The 17,488-nt window shown below is 48.3% G+C and overlaps 5 protein-coding genes across 5 annotated transcripts; 2 read left to right on the forward strand and 3 right to left on the reverse strand.

Annotated features, from left to right (window-relative positions):
• Positions 1 to 16: 16 nt before the first annotated feature.
• BKA55DRAFT_83879 (uncharacterized protein) lies at positions 17 to 929 on the reverse strand. Its single transcript, XM_046201650.1, has one exon. The coding sequence runs from the start codon at positions 639 to 641 to the stop codon at positions 339 to 341; it is 303 nt and encodes a 100-aa protein (XP_046047596.1). The 5' UTR covers positions 642 to 929; the 3' UTR covers positions 17 to 338.
• Positions 930 to 3,578: 2,649 nt separating this feature from the next.
• On the reverse strand, positions 3,579 to 5,065 carry BKA55DRAFT_573787 (uncharacterized protein). The gene has a single exon (XM_046193236.1). It carries the CDS (start codon positions 4,773 to 4,775, stop codon positions 3,825 to 3,827), a length of 951 nt encoding a protein of 316 aa, XP_046047597.1. The 5' UTR covers positions 4,776 to 5,065; the 3' UTR covers positions 3,579 to 3,824.
• A 136-nt stretch (positions 5,066 to 5,201) lies between these two features.
• Positions 5,202 to 8,851, reverse strand: BKA55DRAFT_647364 (uncharacterized protein). The gene is made up of 3 exons (XM_046197227.1): positions 7,991 to 8,851; positions 6,323 to 7,944; positions 5,202 to 6,273 (listed from the first exon to the last, which is right to left on the reverse strand). The coding sequence occupies exons 1-3, from the start codon at positions 8,422 to 8,424 to the stop codon at positions 5,513 to 5,515; spliced, it is 2,817 nt and encodes a 938-aa protein (XP_046047598.1). The 5' UTR covers positions 8,425 to 8,851; the 3' UTR covers positions 5,202 to 5,512.
• A 751-nt stretch (positions 8,852 to 9,602) lies between these two features.
• On the forward strand, positions 9,603 to 12,530 carry BKA55DRAFT_692182 (uncharacterized protein; the record flags this gene model as incomplete). Its single annotated transcript, XM_046199748.1, has 5 exons — positions 9,603 to 9,759; positions 9,809 to 10,323; positions 10,370 to 10,666; positions 10,717 to 10,924; positions 10,975 to 12,530. The coding sequence occupies 5 exons, from the start codon at positions 9,603 to 9,605 to the stop codon at positions 12,528 to 12,530; spliced, it is 2,733 nt and encodes a 910-aa protein (XP_046047599.1).
• Positions 12,531 to 13,737: 1,207 nt separating this feature from the next.
• Positions 13,738 to 17,023, forward strand: BKA55DRAFT_647368 (uncharacterized protein). Its single transcript, XM_046197228.1, has 4 exons — positions 13,738 to 14,591; positions 14,638 to 15,851; positions 15,898 to 16,164; positions 16,211 to 17,023. Exons 1-4 carry the CDS (start codon positions 14,144 to 14,146, stop codon positions 16,886 to 16,888), a joined length of 2,607 nt encoding a protein of 868 aa, XP_046047600.1. The 5' UTR covers positions 13,738 to 14,143; the 3' UTR covers positions 16,889 to 17,023.
• Positions 17,024 to 17,488: the final 465 nt, after the last annotated feature.

Raw genomic sequence — 17,488 nt, forward strand, 5'->3', positions numbered from 1 at the left:
CCGTTGGTTCACCCTCTGGGGGTTGTTGGGTTGAGGACTTCGTTGAGGCGAGCTCCGATGAGATGGGATAAGTAATAATAAGAGTTCATGGCTACCAGGTGATCATAACAAAAGTTCGTTACGTCTAGAACCCGTCTCGGATGGATTAGGTTCATGTATCACTACGACTAGTCGAAGCTGTTGCCAGCGCGTGTTGTGAGCCGATGAGTGCCTGGACAGCACGGTCGCCGAAGATCGCGTAGGGCTCGTAGGGTACCTTGGTCGAAGATCTCGAGTTTGGCTTATACATGGGGTGGTGAAATGGCCTTATTGGATAGACAGTATGTGACAGTAAATGATCATTCGCTACAGGCGCGTAGGCCTGGGTTGTTGCCTGCCTGCTCCCCGTAGTCGAAATTGTAATTCATAGAGAATGCAGTGGATGGTGTCGGGCTCACAACCATGTGGTACTCATGAGGCTGGGTGACTATAAAGTCACCCCGGCGCCGGACATGGATGGTATAGCGAATACCTTCCTTGTCTAGGTGGTCTGTTAAGATTTGCAGTGTCGCATTGTTGCTTCCCGGTATACCGCAATGAGTCTTCAATCTGCTCATCATCTCAGAGGAAGAAATGGTTTCAATGGTTGGATTTGGGAACATTGTACTCAGCGGCTCAATAATTGTGAGTGCATGAGAGAACGTGCTGGTCTGGGGTCATAATGATACCGGGTGGCGTATGAACTTGGCGCAGAGCTCATCCTTGACATGCTGTTTGGCGAATATATTTATAAAGAAGCCGATCTGCATGATGGTACCAACTGCACCCTGAGTGAAATCGGACAAGTACTGCGACTTGCTGGTGAAAATGTTGAACAGTATCTGGTCCATTAAGACTAAGGACTCTTTGGTCATATAGCTCGTCGTCTTCCGTCTTCGTCTTCCATGAGACGACAAGGGTAGTAAGGGCAAGTAAGAGCGTGTCGTATGACATCTGTTTTACCATCTGGTTGAGAGCAGAATTCATATGAGTAGACTGAAGATACACAATATAACGGACTTCATCTAGAACCACGCTTTCCGCGTGGAGCTAAGTTGAAAGTCCCTAACTTCCTCTACCTTGTCCTCGCGGAGTGAGTTTGGACCATGAGAATGTACGCTGGTACCCCTGATTGGGTTATGTCGCACTTTAGTAAACGAAAGGCGTATGAAAGCCTTCTTAAGTGAGAGCCTGAGTATCTCAGAGGCATGTACTAAACACTAACTTAAAAGCTCTCCACATTGCACCAAATGGCGAAAGTTTGAACCATGGTGTCCGGGTGTAGGCGGATTCTCCATGTTGGTCTGCCAAGACGATGCTGGGGATCAATACCGCCCAACTTCTCAATAGCATGCCCATATTGTTGAAGAAGGTAGGGGTTTTAGATATCCCGATATAGAGCCTCTTGCTGTGTTGCAGTGTCCATGGTAGCCCAGGGACCCGGTTGCAGAATTCTCCTTCATGTACCCCTACATGAGGGGATACCAGAATTTGCCCAACAGTGGTGGGTGCCACCAAGATCATCCCTAAAAAGGCCATTGCTGTTGTGCAAGACATTATCATAATATATAGATTTGTATTTGGAAGGACATCTGCTGGGGCAATGATGCGGTACTGGCATGTTGCTAAGCCATTCATGGTGCTCAAGGTCTAGTTTGTGTTGGCCAGAGAATCACAAGTTCAGGGATATGCAGGCGATATTTCCCAAATTTGAGTCGAAAGTCTTCAATTGTTCTTTGAGGAGACTGATTATACTTTATGGCTCGGTACCAACGCTTCAGTGTTGAAACTGTATCCGGTGGCCAGTCAGGGCTTTCGGGGACTTGAGGTTCGACCTCCTTGATGGCGGTGTTGGCGCGCTTGCGCTTCTTCCTGGTGCGTTAGGCGCCTTTGAAGAAACTGTTGAAAATCTGGGTTGACCAAGGGGTCCCCCGCCAGGTTTTTGTCTGAAAAACCAACCGTCGTCATACTGAATACATATATAGATGTTGCCAGGGTTCTCGCTGTTCAAGACCTCCTTAGGGTCGTCAATGACAGTGAGCTTATCGTTGGCCACAATGGCAAGGATGTTCAGAAGATCCTTCCAGTATCCGTAAGCGACACCATTCTTGACATCAAACTTGGCCGAGTTATCATCGTTCTGGCCGATAGCTGAGCATGTATACACTGGTCATGAAGATGATGATGGCTATGTTCTCTCGGGTGATTCTCAATCCTTGACGAGGGTTGAGGATGTAGGGTGAGGAATCGCTCGATGTTGTCATAGTAGAAGTCGAGGGTCGGTTCGGCTCCTTATGCGGCCGCCTAACCTACACTCTCCTGGAGCCCCTTCTTGGAATTGAGGACCCGGACGTATCGCAGCCTGGGTTCCTGGGAGCTGTGTTCATCGCGGAGGCGCTCGAGACGGTCGGTTGGGTTCCACCTCATGCTCGTAAAATGCTGACTCTAGCTCGGACGTCTTGTAGCGTGCTTGTGGCCGTGGCATCCTGCGTTGGAGGCGGTGTGGTGGCTATGTCGGTGATGGTTATGAAGAAGCAGCACGATGCAGAAGCAGTGAAAATGATGGATGGTCAGAGCTAGGTTCGTGGGTGAAGGCCAGGCCTTTGACCATACTTTGGATGATGACTGCACACTATTCCAAAGAGCACTTGGGGATTGTAGCTTTGGCAGTCTAATCGAACGCCACAGAACAAGTATATAATAGCAGACATATGAAGTGCCGCCGTTTAAATCGACTTTGGCTTTTTCATCTGCGGGCTCGCTGATGGAACTAGACTTTTTCCCCAACGACACACCTATCCACTCATATGTTAGTCATGCGAATAGCCATCTAGATTGAGTGGGTAGCTTACCATGTTTACCGTTCCAGAAAGTAAGTAAACTGCATTTGTGCCTGATCTTCATTCATAAAAGCGCTAATGAGACGAGTCATTCCAATATACGGTCCATTTCGCATGTTGGCAGAACCGCGATGTATATAGATTTCAAGCGGCTTGCCGACACTCCTCAGCAAGGTTGGTGCTTCCCATCCTTCATCCCTAGAGGCGCTCTCTGTCTGGACGTTAGCACTTCAAGTAAGGCCAATGGTAAAGTAACATAGATACCTTGTTATAGCCGTTTGATCCATTCTTCCGCAGTCGATAGGACGGACTGTTGTGGTCGCTTCTCGCGCTGATGCCGTCTCCTGGCGTGAGCTTGAAGTTCTCATCCCAAGTTGCTGTATGGAAGACAAGGCCTGTCAGGACCACGGAGACATTTTCGAGATCCTGAACCCAAGGGAGAGAAAAAGAATATACATATATATATGTCAAGATGCTGCCATTGCTGCAACTGGGTCTGAGTTGGAAAGTTGGCTGGGTTCAACTCGGGGGGTTTCAGGGTCTTTATACTTTTCAGAGATGGGCGTTACATAATCGTGTTTTTACTTGCCATCATTTCCCCATATGCTGGCCGTGACGTTTTCATTGGTGTTTGTCTGAGCTTGCCTTCTGCCTAAGCAAGGAGCAAACATTTACCATGGACAAACCGCTGCACAATCGAGTTTTCTTCAGCACCATAATGAACAATTGCAATCAATTTTAGTATTTATGCTTGGTGACATCACGCCCATTGCGTATCGAATTCCATGTTTGACTTGTTATCACCAAACGCCTTGTGCAGTGGTTTCCATCCCACTGACAAACCTGACCAAAAACTAGAGCAACAATTGTTGTCTCTCCAATCCTTGCGTCGTTTTACTTTGCTGCTGGGCAAAGAACGGTCTTTATCCGTGAGGTGCCCTCTCTGTCGTTTCCTGCGGCAGTCACTCAGTTCTCCGGTCCAGCAGCACGTCGCCGTTTCGCAGCACGTTCAGTCTCCTGTTCTCGGGGTGGAGAGATGACAGAAGGCGTGGCTGAAGACCGCTCAAGTTTCTCCGTATACTCTCTTTCTTTGGTGGCCCAGTGCTCAGAGACTCTGCGCTCTGCGTCAAGCCTTTTCTGTAGTTTCTCTGAGGCATTCTTTGAGGCACTGGACTTCTCCTTAAAGTGATCTCGCTTACGCTCTTGAACTTTTCGAATTAGTTCCTTTGTTTCCTGGACCTGATCCATGAGCTCTTTCTCTCTGTTTTCGAGTGCAGCCTCCAGTTCGTCGAGTGTGTCTATGTCGGTAATGGCATCGATTTTGCTAATATCGGGAATTGTGTCTTCCTCATCTTCCTCCTGTTCTTCCTCTTGCTCGTCATGCTGTTGTTCCTCTTGCGCTTGCTCTTGCTCTTCCTCTTGCTGTTCCTCGTCCTCTTGTTTAACGTATTCTTCCTCCTCTTCATTGTCTTCACCATTTCCTGCTGAGCTTTCATCGTCTCGTTCCTCGGTCTCACTCGGTTTCTCGCCCATGAACAGTTTCATTTCGCGGTCTCTGTCGTTGAGCATGGGATAATGGTCTGGGCCGCGCCACATATCAGGGACACCCCAGTACTTCGAGAACGCTTTTGCGATGGTTTGAACGTGTTTACTGTCAGGCCATACGGCCTGGAGCACCAGCAGGTAAGGATAGTAATAGTATTCCGGGTCATTTATCTGGCCCCTTCCTTTGATCTTGACGTAGAAGGGATGTATGCTTGGGTGCGCGTAACCTCGGTATCGGCGGTGTTTTTCCATGGCCTCAATCGTCTGTTTTGCAGCTGGTCCGCACATGCGTGGCTTGGCTCTTTCGAAAGCCATCCAGAGCAATTGATCCTCATTTGACATCTTGTGATTTTCTATATCTGTAGGCCTCATTAATGCAGTCTTGCGCTTTGGCTTTGGACAGCTGCTCTAACTCATCTTTCCTGAGCAAGGTTTCGCATTAAAAACCTCAGGGCTCGGGCTCATTCGTATTTAAGAGATTGAATGTATCATTGGGAATTTCAATATATCTCCCCGTATCTCCGGAAGTGGCTGAATGGTGGAATCAGAGGTTGTGGTGATGGTGAGAAAAGAAGAAATGAGAACGAAATGAAAGCAGAGTTTGTTGTTATGAAGCGAGCGTGGGCAATGAATCAGAGGTTCACGGCTCTGCTTTTTTTTTTCGCATGCGCATTTCTATGCAGAACTAAGGAGTCAAACTCAGGCAGAAACTCCTGTTCTTCCAAGCCTTGATAGGTTTGAGAAACAATACTTCAGACTGGATAACAACTGCACATTCGCTAATTTATACTCAATTCACTGCAATAGTTTCTTCAATACACCACAAAAGATTCCATATATTAATCTACAAACTGGCAATTATAATCTTTAACTCAGTTTCAGTCATACTCTTAAACTTAATTGAAGCCTTCTGAGAAGCTATTCAGCATCTGGTGTCTTACTCCTACCCAAGTCAGGGTACAGAAGGCGTTTCAAGAAAGCATGGACGTGCATTTGTATTCCAAGGTCTCTACAAGTCTCTCATCTTCTGCTTATCAAGTCTATAGGTTCCATCCTTTTCCATATTCTACCAGCGCTCACTCCATGAAGATCCGATCGACTTCCCAGCGTTAGGAGATATAGACAGGCATATCACTCCCAAACAGATTCCCCTTCTGAATCTGAACATCATCGCGATGGAAGTCATGCAACATCAGCCAGCAGATCATCCTTAGAACAAAAGTATACCAAACTTCCTTCGCAGCGCGAAGATACGCCGCATACTCAGCTGTTTGTGCGGCCTCCCCCTTGACAACATGGAATTCGGAATCTGAGTTTTTGAGGTTGAAGAATGTTGACGATGCGGATCTTAGCACGGCGGGGAGAATTTGTTGGAAGTATGCTTTCATTAGGGTATCCTCTTTGTTGGTTGCGTTGGCACCTTCGAAGCGTGGGAATGTTTGGGTGGAAGGGGCACTGGGTTGGCTGTTTATTTGGGAGAGAAGTTCTTCGAAATGAGCGCCGATGACTTGCTGTCCGAGAGACAACAGCGGGTTGCCATGTTTCGATCTGGAATATGGTTCGAGTAACTCATCCAGTTCATCGAGGACAGAGTGGAGAGTGTCCTGTGCTTGCCAAGTATAGTTCTGCGGGGTGCCATCCCCAGGTCGAATTCCTGTCTTCGGCGCGAAGATGGTATTCACATGAAGGGAGAGTTGTCCGTTTGTCATGTCGGAATCTTCTTGAAGATATCGCTGATATGCAACCAGAAGCTTGGGCAGAGAGAAGCCTCTCGTGCTCCAGACGCAGTAGCATGGGTTCGGGATGTATCTGAAGCAGATATCCTTGATGTGGAAGACCTGGCTGATCATTCCGATGAGTTCAAAAGTGACTATCTCATGTTAGTGACCAGTTACTCGTGGTATAATGGGGGAGCCTACTTGGGAACATATGAGATGTTACAGCTCCATCTCTCAAAAAGTAATTGACCGCCTTGCGTCCACATCCAAACGAAGCCAACGTCTCCGCAATCTCCGTCCGACTCCCCAGCCCAACATATGGCCACTCATACAGCGTTTTGCTACCTTTATACTCAGGATGTCCCTCAGTAAATATCGTAGGAAGTTGTCCAAAAGCAAGTCTCGTCACCGCTTTCATCGGAACCGTCCTATTCCCTTCAAAAACAGCCTTCTCCAGCGCTTGAAAGTGAAACATAATCCCAAGTCCGCTGATCTTGTGACCCTTCACAAGAAAGCCATTTCCTTCGGCTTGGTATACATTGTGGAAAGTGTTGAAGTCTTTCCAGTATATACCCAGCATAGCGAGCATCTCTATCAAGCTGCTCATGGTGGTGGTTGCGTAGGGACGATTGATGGATGGGGGCATGTCATCCCAGCTTTTCTTCTCGCGTTGAAGCGCGACGTTGAGCGTGTGTTTACCAGCGATGGATGTGAGTATTGCTGTCGCACTGGCTGGTCGAGGCCTCAAGCCCATGATCTGCTGCCGAGTCCAATTCTGCGATTCGTTCTCCATCTTTTGTAAATTTGATAGTAGCGTGAGCCAAGTTGCGCGCTCATTTTTAATGAAACGCCCTGTCTTGGTCATTGTACCGGTAGGTGGTGGCTCAAGATCAGTCCATGTATCATCAAGACTCTTTCTCGTTCCATCGATGAGAAACACCTGCGCGCCATCAATAGGTCCCTTTGCAGTCTTCGAAGTAGCGACAAAGATAACGGGGACTTCGAATTGGATCTCTGTTCTAAACTCCTTTGGTCGCCAAGCTTTAGTCCGGGATTGATGCCATCGCCCCATGACATTCTCACCACAATTCGGCGGCGATCTGAATTGCTTCAGCGAGAACGGCGCTCCTGGGGGAGGTTCCACTGGAGACTTTACAACACTTCTTGTTGTGATGGCTCTCATGAGATCTCGAGATATGCGCTGATTGCCGCTCATCTGTGTATAAAACTCGGGGTGTTGAAGTTCAGTTCTGCTCATGATCGGAAAGGCTGACAAGATGGATGAGTCGTCGGCGAGACTGAAACTTGTCATTACTGAACCTGTCATGGAGCGGCCTTTGGTAGAGTGTATTGAGAAAGCGTCCGTTGAGTTGTAGACGCGCTTGTAGACGTCCGTCTTCTCAAGCGCTGCCTCGAATTCGCGACGTGGTGGTGAAGTTGTACCGTTGCTGTCACTCTTCGTCGAAGTTTCCGCTGAAGTTGAGCGCCTGAGTTTTGGCATTCCTAATTCCGGGACACTCGATGTCGGGAAGCTCAGTGACCGTTCTGCGCTTGCATGGAAGCCATTCCATTCATCCTGGTCGTATTTCCGCGATGTCGCTACTGAATCTGTTTCTGTGATGTCGTCTTCTTTCCAGTGATGTAGAGTTGGAGCCATCGATGATCGGTTTGAAGGGATCAAAGTGGAGTTGTCGGCGATGAATTTGTTGAAGAGCGCTTCGAGACCTTCGATGCGTCTTTGGGTTGCTTCGCTGCTGTTGAGGACTGCATCAATCTTGAGTTCCAGCGCGCGCTGTGATTCCCCGATAACCACGTCTGACTCGCTTCTTCTTGTCAGCGCCTTCGATATCTCGATGTTACAAGACTTACCATTGCAAAATGTTCAAGATGAGAGTGACAGATCCCTTGTGCGCTTGAAGCTGCCGAATATACTTAACAACATCATCCTGCACCCTCAGCCACTTCACCCGATCCCACCTCGTCAAAACAACCTTCCCGTCCTCATTCAAGGGTTTAAGCGTGGTGATGAGATGATCACACGTTTTGATCAACTCGCTTATCGTGACAGTCGCATCATGAATACCAACCGACATCCTCGCCGCTTTCGGCACCGAATCCGGATCATCGATTAAACTCTTGAGGCGTTTAATCGCCCAGTTGATCTCTTTTGTTTCAGCGTGCGCCCAGAATACTGTTCGGGGACAGTTTTCGATGCTGGTTTTGACGGTGTCAAACGTTTTTATCACAGCGGCTGAGACTGTGAGAAGGCCTGCTACGCCGCTGGCGATGCTGAGGGGGTCCATGGCCGAGGGAGCAAGTCGATGATGGATTGTTGAACGGCATTGTAAAATTCATTGCGGAGGGATGGGGGCTATAGATATGGTAGGGGTGCTCAGCTCAAAATCAGGCTGCGACTGCTTAGCTGCGATAGGGTAGATGATATGCAGCTGTTGAGCGATATTGCCTCGATGATGTAGTCATTCGCATCTTGGGCTTGGCGTAGGGCTGGAGGGTTAGGCTCTCCGGCTGACAAATGAGGTATAGCAAGATCGATCGTCGGAAATGTATTTAGCATGGGTCGATTCTGATGCATCTTCTCAAAGCAGGACTGTGTCTTGTGCACCTTATCCTCAGTTTGCTCTCGCCTGTGACACTGCTGAGGGATGGCAGCCGATGGGCCAAACGAGGGCAAACAAATTATGCGTTACGTACTCGCCTGAGCTACGAGACATGTCACATATTGAGGTTGGGATATGCATGGTCTACAGTAGTTTGGTTAGTTTGTCCATCTTTGCTGTTGTGCATGTGAATAGTCTAGGGTGGCTTGTTACACCTGGACAATATTATCAGACCAAAACTACCACCTTGAGAGCTTTAACAACTGATAAACATAACCTGAATTGTCACTTGAAACATTAAAAGGAAGCCTGGGCTTATTGATAATCCTTCAACATGCACCCTCAACTTGGCATTACTGTAAGACCTTCCAATACAGTAGTGAAGCCCCGTCCATGCATCCAGCCGCAAAATCCGACTAGGATCCTCAACGTAATCACCAACAACTAGACTCACTTCCCCTCCTTCTCCAGCCCTACAAGCCTAGGTGGGCTGACATGCGGCACGCTACAGGGGTATCACGGCCCGTGAAAATGGGACTTTTGGGGGCCAAGCTCTATCGTCGTTGGACACAGCTACAGAAACGGGCGGGTAAAGCGACGCCCGTTTTGGTTACATTTTTCTCTCAGCTACTCTGCATGGATGAGTTACTCCTTAGTGTTGCATCTCGGGGTCTTTTGATGAGTTGGCTGCTTACAGGGCTGAAAGCTGAGATGTCGTTAAGCGCTGTGTTTCTCGGCGTGCATGATTGTATGAGGATAAAAGGTCAGCAAGTCTCCTCTTCTCCTCTCCTTCTTTTCACTCTGTTTTATGACTTTAGTGAGGAGTTTATCTTGATGACCGTTGGTTTAAATAGTCAGACAAGATGCCTTCATCTTCTTCCTCTAGTTCTACCTCCGCAAGCCCGTCTTTTGCCGAAATTGCGTCTGGTGTCGCTGATCTTGGTGATAGATCCAAAGTCACGCCTCAACAAGCGATTGACAAGTTTTGGAAACAATTCACTACCAAGAATCCAGGCAAAGGTACTCCCCCAAGACACTCTCAAACCAAAAATATACTGACAGGCTACAGCAACTACTGTCATTCCCTCAAACACATACACTGATCTCGCCGCCAAAAGAGGTAACCAAGTAACAACCACAACAACCCAAGCATCCTACGAAGACGCCGCAGCAACATGCCGCGCCAAAGTCGAAAAGATCGTCAAAGAATGCCGCCGCATCAACAAAAAGTACCGCGATCCTCACTTTGACATTGAAGTTGATCTCAAGCTCTACCGCAACGATTGTCTGCACTCTCTCTCCAATGTTGAGAACTATCAGCCCGGTGAAGATCTTCGTCCACAGAGCGTGAAGCGCGTTGGTGATATTTTCGACAAGCCTTGCTTTTACATTGATGGTCCTACTGCGAATGATGTTAGACAGGGAAGGGATGGTGATTGTTGGCTCATGGCGGCTCTGTGTACGCTTAGTGAGAAGCCCGGGTTGATCGAGAGGCTTTGTGTTGCGCATGATCAGGATGTTGGTGTTTATGGGTTTGTGTTTTATCGGGATGGGGCTTGGATTTCTGAGATTGTTGACGATTTCGTAAGTTTCCCATTGCGTGTCGTGGCACGAAACTGACAAACTGTAGCTGTACCTCATCAAGCCGGACTATGATGAGGGGTACTTTGACAGAATCCTCTTTGATGACGTTGAGCGCGTTGACCCGGATGAAGCGTACCGTCGCATCTTCCAGTCAAACAGCAGTGCGCTGTACTTTGCTCAGTGTCAGCATCCTCAAGAGACTTGGCTGCCTCTTCTCGAGAAGTGTTATGCCAAGGCTCACGGAGACTACGGTGCCATTGAGGGCGGTTTCGGAGGCGAGGGTATTGAGGATCTTACCGGAGGTGTTACCTCTGAGCTTCTGACCACGGATATTCTTGACAAAGTATGTTCCACAACGTCAATGCACGTATCACAGTACTAATTAGTGTGTAGGAGTACTTCTGGAAGGAAGAATTGCTCAAGGTCAACCAAGAGTTCCTCTTCGGCTGCAACACTGGCATCTGGGGCCGTGGCTGGGGTGAGCGCAAGGGCATTGTAGAACTGCATGCCTACTCCATCCAGAAAGCTGTCGAAATTGATGGCAAGCGTCTCCTCAAGCTCAAGAACCCTTGGGGTAAAGGTGAATGGACTGGTCCATGGAGTAAGTCAACCCCAACATTACCAGGTTGAACAAATGCTGATCAAGTACAGGCGACGGCTCCAAGGAGTGGACTGCCGAGTGGCTTCAAAAGCTCGACCACCGCTTCGGAGATGATGGAGATTTCTGGATCTCTTATGAAGACCTGCTTAGGAAGTATCAGGCCTTCGAGAGAACCCGTCTCTTCACCGACGACTGGCGCGTCAGTCAGCTCTGGACTACACTATCTGTCCCTTGGGCATTGGACTACCACGACACTCACTTTTCCTTCACCCTCTCCAAGTCTGGCTCTGTTGTCCTTGTCCTCGCTCAGCTTGATGATCGTTACTTCAGAGGTCTCGAGGGCCAGTACATGTTTGAGCTTGGTTTCCGTCTTCACAAGGCCGGTCACTCTGACTACGTTGTGCGAAGCCAGACACCATACCGCATGACGCGCTCCGTCAACGTTGAGCTTGAGCTTGAAGCTGGTGATTACGAAGTACGCGTCAAGATCAACGCCACTCGCAATCAAGACATCTTGCCTATCGAGAAGGTCATCAAAGACAACGCCAAGTCCCGTCGCGAGAAGCTTCTCCGTATTGGTCTCGCCTACGATCTCGGCCACTGCAAGGGTCGTTTCGTTGAGACTCCAGAGGAGAAAGCAGCGCGAAAAGAGCATGAAGCTAAGCTCAAGCAGAAGAAGCGAGATAAGATCAAGGCAAAGCTTCTCAAGGAGCGCGAAGAGACTCATTATCTTGCTACACGACAGTTCGCGCGGGATGAGCATAGGCGACTGAAGAGAAAGGAGAAGCTTGCTCTCAAGAAAGCTGCCAAGAAGGCGAGACAAGAGGCTCGTAAGGCTGAGAAGGCGGCCAAGAAGGCGGAAAAGGCTGCGAAGAAGGCAGCTGAAGCTGAAGCTAAAGCCAAGATTGAGGCAGAGGAAGCTGCGAAGAAAGAGAAGGAGGAAGAGACTGAGAGGGCAGAGGCTGCGAAGGAAGAAAGGGTTGAGTCTGGTGAGGAGAAGGCTGAGTCCAAGCCGGAGGAGCCCATGACTCCTGAGTCTACCGCAGACGAAGACTCGAACGAGAAAGAGGATGCTAAGCAAGCTGAAGAACCTGAATCCAAGGCCGATGACAAGGGAGTTGAAGCAGATGCCGAAGAAGAGGAGGAGGAAGAGCAAGACATCGAGAGCGAAGACGAAACCGACGTCGAAAGCGTCGGCACCCTCGCCACCCTCGCCGACCGCGAACTCTGGATCCACGTAGACAACTACACCGGCACCGTCCCCTCCGACAGCGACTCCGATAACGAATCCACCTCTTCTTCTTCCTCATCCACTTCCGAAGCCGAGAAAGATCCCTGGAACGCCGTCGTAGTAGCCGGCATCCGCATCTTCCACAGAGGCCTCGGCGAAGGCGAAGAAGACAGCGACATCAATCTCAAAGTGATCCGACCAATTCCTTTTGGAAAGGATAATGATGAGGTTGATGTTGAGAAGAAGTGCAGTACCAAAGTGTTGGATGTTGATGATAGTGCGAAGGATGCTACGCTTGTGGGGGATGCGAATGAGAAGATTCGGTTTATCAAGGGGGATGGGGGGAAGAGAAGGACTGCTACTTCTTTGTTCTGATTAAGATATGAATGATTTGGATAGGTTATGATAGCGAATGAAATGGATTCAGTACTGAGAATGTACGTTGAGGTGATGGTGAAGTATCAACATGTGGCGTGCCAAGTTAAGCTTGAATATACGCTTACCTCTTCAGGACCATAAGGCTGAAACTCAAACGAAGATAACTCTTCATATATAAGACATGAGCTATTGAGACGATTTGAAGGCTACTTTGCCTCCTTATTTCTCATCTGGCACTTATCGAGAGGTCCGATGATTGTTTTGTGAGACACCTCTACCCCCGCCACCTAGACACATTTTTCACCAAGTCTGAGAAGAGACATGATAGAGGTCACCTATCAATTGGTGCTCATATCAATTCACTCTTGCCTTTCTTCTTCTCATGAAGGAAGAACTTTGAGAAGTCAATCCCGTCATCTTTCTTAAGCTTATGTGCTTTACCCTCGAAAGCGTCCTTGATCATCGTCTAAGCCACGATAGTGGACAACACTAATAAGACGGGGGGCCAAACATCTCAAAATAGCTCCCTCGAATTCTCACCTCTACACATACAACAACCGTAATAAACTCTCCGAAATTATGCTGAAGCATCATCAACAGACAATCAGTTCATCTTGGTAGCACGCGACGCAAAGCCTTGGCATGCTGACAGTAGGGAGTAAGTGATAAGGGTGCCAAAAATAACTAGTGTAAAGACCTACTAAACTTGCCCAAGTTTATCCTAAGCTTTTTTATCACTTAGGATCTTGCCTCCCCTTGCCATGTAATAAAAAAGGACCATCTGTGGATCCTGTCAGCAACGTCTGATCCACATTTTAGGGAATCAGAGGCGAGGTGCAGCAGTTACACAGCCCTACTGTGGTTGTCCGGGAGAGAAGCATGAACTCTTGGACTCTGTTTGCGAGGTTGGTAACTCTTCAATTGAAGCGCTCATCATGATATAACGACGTTGAGATGTGAAACATGGGCCGTTCTTTGACATGGCTGATATGCCGAGCTAAGATAAGATCTGCAGCCATGATTCGCATTGCATTGCATTGCATTCATCTGGGACATTTTGAGAGAACGGTATCACAACCGAAGACATAAGAATTAGAGACTATTTTTACAGAGAGCTATAGAGACTCAGAGCCATGCTGTAAACGAGCCCTGCGATCGATCGTAACTTATCCACTCAGACTTCAGTCAGCCTTACTGCAGCTAAGCTATATATCCTTGTATAGTAAATTGGGTCTCCATCAGCAATCCTTCTTGACCAACAGTCTTGGCAAGTTCTTGTTCTCGGGTGCGTAGACGAGGAAAAAAGATCTCGACTCTTCTCTACCAAATATTAGCTACTGGCAACTAGTCGGCGTATTGACACAACCGCGCACGTACATATCCGCAATCAAAATCATCGGTCTCTGTCGATCTGAAACTTGGTCTCTCTTTGTGTCTTACATCCCTTCTCTATACCGCTTGCGCCACCCTTCGCCCAGCGATCCCTGCAGAAGGAATTGACCAACACGCATCACAATCTGACAGGATTTAGCATGGGTCCTACATCCCAGCTTCGTCAATTCTACATTCCCCTTCCGTAAACAAAAACAAGGAAAAGGAACCTTCTCAACATGGCTGAGTCTTCGCAACCAGAAGACATACACACTCGCAAACCCTCCGGTATAAATATATTCGGAATCACTGGCAGCGGTTACCATCATCTAATGCCACACGAAATGGCCGATCTTCACCACTCCGGCGTTCCCTCGCCGGAAGCAACTCAGACAAAAATGAGCAGTCCTCCCGAGACACCGCATTCCTTTCATAACCTGCTTGGCGGTCACCCAGCCGGGAGTTCTTCTTCTAGTCCGCGAGCTGCTGATTCCCAGGGAACTCCTGAGCCGTACTCTGAGATCTGGGCTCCGTCTATGCCGCGTGGTGATGAGAAGAAGGATATGCCTAGGACTATGGAGCGAGAAGTTAAATTGAGTGAGGGAGGAAAACTTCCTAAGATTGTGGAACCGAGGGGGGATGCTATGGATGATGAATTCGATGATGAGATTTTTTACAAGAAGTTTGGTAAGTTTCTCATTTTGTTGTTGGAATATGAAGCTTACTTGAATAGCTGAGCCTCCAAAGGGCTGCTCAACAACACGAGATATTCACCAACCTAGATCAAGTTGGCTCTCAATTACTATCTACGTTCTCTCAGTCTACTCAACAGTCGGCAGTGGAATCTGGCTCGTCACAGCCATTCTCCAACCACGATGGGGACACAAAATCGCCTCCGGAGCATCCCTCTCACCATCAACAGCAACGACCCTCGCAGCATTACTAGCAAAGACCATCGAAATGTCCTTCGTCACTGTCTTCGTCTCATGCTTGGGTCAAGTTCTCACACGACGAGCGTTTATTCGAAAAGCGCATGGGATGTCACTTGCTGAGATGACGATGAGGAATTGGGTTATTCAGCCTGGATCTTTGATCACTCACTTCGAAACACTGCCTTCTTCGTCGTTGACGCTTCTTGGAATGTTGTCGCTTACTGCTACGATTGCAGCTGCGTTTTACACCACTGCTTCTGACGCGATGGTTTCGCCGAAACTCAAGTCTGGGAGTTGGGAGCATAAGGAACTTGCGGGTTACGTGCGCGCATCGTATGCTAATGCAGCTTATGTGCGTGAGGACTGTCCGTATCTTTTCAACATCACCGAAGACATCCACGCCGCCGAGTCGTGCATGAACGTTCAATTCTCAGGACAATCTTACAGGAATTTACTCAACTATATGAACATGTGGACAAACCTCAACCAAAACGGAACCGAAATCTCATCAGATTTAAAGAAGCGACCCGGTGGAACTACACTTCTCTTCGACAACACTACGATGTACTCGTCCTGGATCGAGACCGAACACGGCGATGTTGAAGCGCAGTTTGAGGAAACAGGCCGTATTATTAATAATGTCACTCTCGCCCTTCCTCACCCCGGCGTTTACGGTGCTTCAACTCTCAAAGCGAACGGAATTCTTCAACCTGACGATCTTGCTGGAGTTGGAGAATATACTGTTCGAGCTGGAGTTGTCTCGCCATCTGTTAACGTTCTATGTGTCGATATGGATAAGAAAGAGCTCGCGCCTCTTGTTTATACGACATGGCCGAATGCCAAAGTTAACAACACTGATATTCCTGGCCAAAAGACGGGATGGCCTGGTTGGACGGGTGGAGTTCCTCAGCCAATTGATGGAAAGAACAAGAACTATTATCTCAACCGGACTGTTGTGGACGATGTCTTCAGATGGGGACCTAAGTACGAGCGTCGGCCTCCTGTCTTCCAGATGGTAAGTCATCCACATATACTTGAGAGTCATAGCTAACCTATCACAGTACCCCTTTGACTTCAACCTCCTCACCAACGCAACCGTCTACGCAGCAGACGCCATCTACACCCTCGGCAAATCAGCCGAGAGCAAGAACTACACCGTCTGTCAGCTTCGATCATGGGTATCTCCCAATTGTTCCACCGAGTTCAACATCTCCGGTATCGCTGGTGCCAGCATGAAAGCTCACTGCGAAGACGACGCCGACGAAAACGCTTATCGACGATCATTCCCTTCAGACCAAGGCTGGTCTGCTCCCTCTCTGGACTGGAAGGTAAGTTTCTCCCCATATCTTGTATGAACAAGACTGACAACAATAGTGGCTCGCTGATCAATGGCGACTATCTATGGATCTCAACGGTGGTGCTGTTAACAACAATGCTTCCAACGCTCGTATCCTCACTCAACTCGCCCTTCACGAACCAAAGATGCCTGCTTCTTATCCCTCACTCGCTGAAGCTCTCGCCGTGTATTCCAGCTCTCTCATCATGATCAGTTCCATTGACACGCCTTTCCGTCATTACTGGGATCAGGACCCAAAAGCCTATCCTGAAAACGTCATCCCAGCACCTGGCTTTTCCCAAGCCTTCAATGCATCTCTCATCACACAAGAATACACATCCGGACACACACAACCATGGCAGAACATCTTTTACGTCGTTCTCGTTCTCGTCTTCGCCATAAACTTATTCTGTCTCGGCTACTTCATCATGCGCTCCGGACTAGTAACAGACTTCACAGAGCCGCAGAACTTATTCTCCCTGGCGATCAACAGTCCGCCTAGCAATTCTTTCCACGGCAGCTGTGGTGGAGGCCCTGAGAAGAGACATCTTGTTGTTCCGTGGAAGGTTGCGTATGCGCCGAGTGCGAACCATTATTTCTTCCAGGATAATTCGAGTGGAAAGGAGACGTCTGAGGGGCTGAGTACGGCGAGGGAGTATGGAGAACCGAGGGTGAGCAGTTACAAGAGACTTAGCATGAGTAGGACTTGGCTATAGATGGATCTGCGTGTGTCGTTGGATTGTATAAGCAAGCGTTCCAAAATGCATGGTTGGGGAGTTGTCGTATTCAGCTGGGGGTCGATACCACTACCCCATATACGTACATATACATATATTAGAACATAATCAGATACTTCTTCAAAATACCTTGGCCTGTCATTTCTTACACGGTGACTGCATATCAGCTGGATGTTCAGTATCAGCAGCCACTGGTCAAAGACTTCTCAGTCGGTCAAAATATAAACATGGTCTTACACATATCCATTTATTCACTTGCCAGAGGAAGGTAAGTCCTGACCAGTTTGCTTCCGGGCCGATTTTGATTCCAGGTTGCTATTGACACTAAGCATTTCCAAACGCCAGTAATTCACCTTTACTGGCTTTCAGCATATCACCAGCAAACAGTGCAAGCACTCCAGGCACTCTCTTAAGAAAATTCTCTTTCAACACGCATCACAAATGTAAGTCTTGATTCTTGCTTCTCTCCTCTTTCTTTCAGTTTTGTTTTCTCCTGAAAAAGCCCTCTTACTCTTAGGGTAGAGTAAACGCAAGGGGGTAGTATCGCATCGGGATTGCTATCTGCAAGCGGCGGTAAAT

This window comes from Fusarium redolens, assembly GCF_020744475.1.
Source record: "Fusarium redolens strain MPI-CAGE-AT-0023 chromosome Unknown BKA55scaffold_11, whole genome shotgun sequence".
Classification (NCBI taxonomy): domain Eukaryota; kingdom Fungi; phylum Ascomycota; class Sordariomycetes; order Hypocreales; family Nectriaceae; genus Fusarium; species Fusarium redolens.

What these genes read in the sequence shown, in the direction of transcription:
- BKA55DRAFT_83879 (XM_046201650.1), bottom strand. Translation starts at nt 641, where the DNA reads ATGTTCCCAAATCCAACCATTGAAACCATTTCTTCCTCTGAGATGATG.
- BKA55DRAFT_573787 (XM_046193236.1), bottom strand. Translation starts at nt 4,775, where the DNA reads ATGAGGCCTACAGATATAGAAAATCACAAGATGTCAAATGAGGATCAA.
- BKA55DRAFT_647364 (XM_046197227.1), bottom strand. Translation starts at nt 8,424, where the DNA reads ATGGACCCCCTCAGCATCGCCAGCGGCGTAGCAGGCCTTCTCACAGTC. An exon ending in ATCTTGAACATTTTGCAATG is followed by an intron (nt 7,945 to 7,990) that starts GTAAGTCTTGTA and finishes GACAAGAAGAAG; the next exon opens with CGAGTCAGACGTGGTTATCG. An exon ending in AACATCTCATATGTTCCCAA is followed by an intron (nt 6,274 to 6,322) that starts GTAGGCTCCCCC and finishes AACATGAGATAG; the next exon opens with TCACTTTTGAACTCATCGGA.
- BKA55DRAFT_647368 (XM_046197228.1), top strand. Translation starts at nt 14,144, where the DNA reads ATGGCTGAGTCTTCGCAACCAGAAGACATACACACTCGCAAACCCTCC. An exon ending in GATTTTTTACAAGAAGTTTG is followed by an intron (nt 14,592 to 14,637) that starts GTAAGTTTCTCA and finishes TTACTTGAATAG; the next exon opens with CTGAGCCTCCAAAGGGCTGC. An exon ending in GGCCTCCTGTCTTCCAGATG is followed by an intron (nt 15,852 to 15,897) that starts GTAAGTCATCCA and finishes AACCTATCACAG; the next exon opens with TACCCCTTTGACTTCAACCT.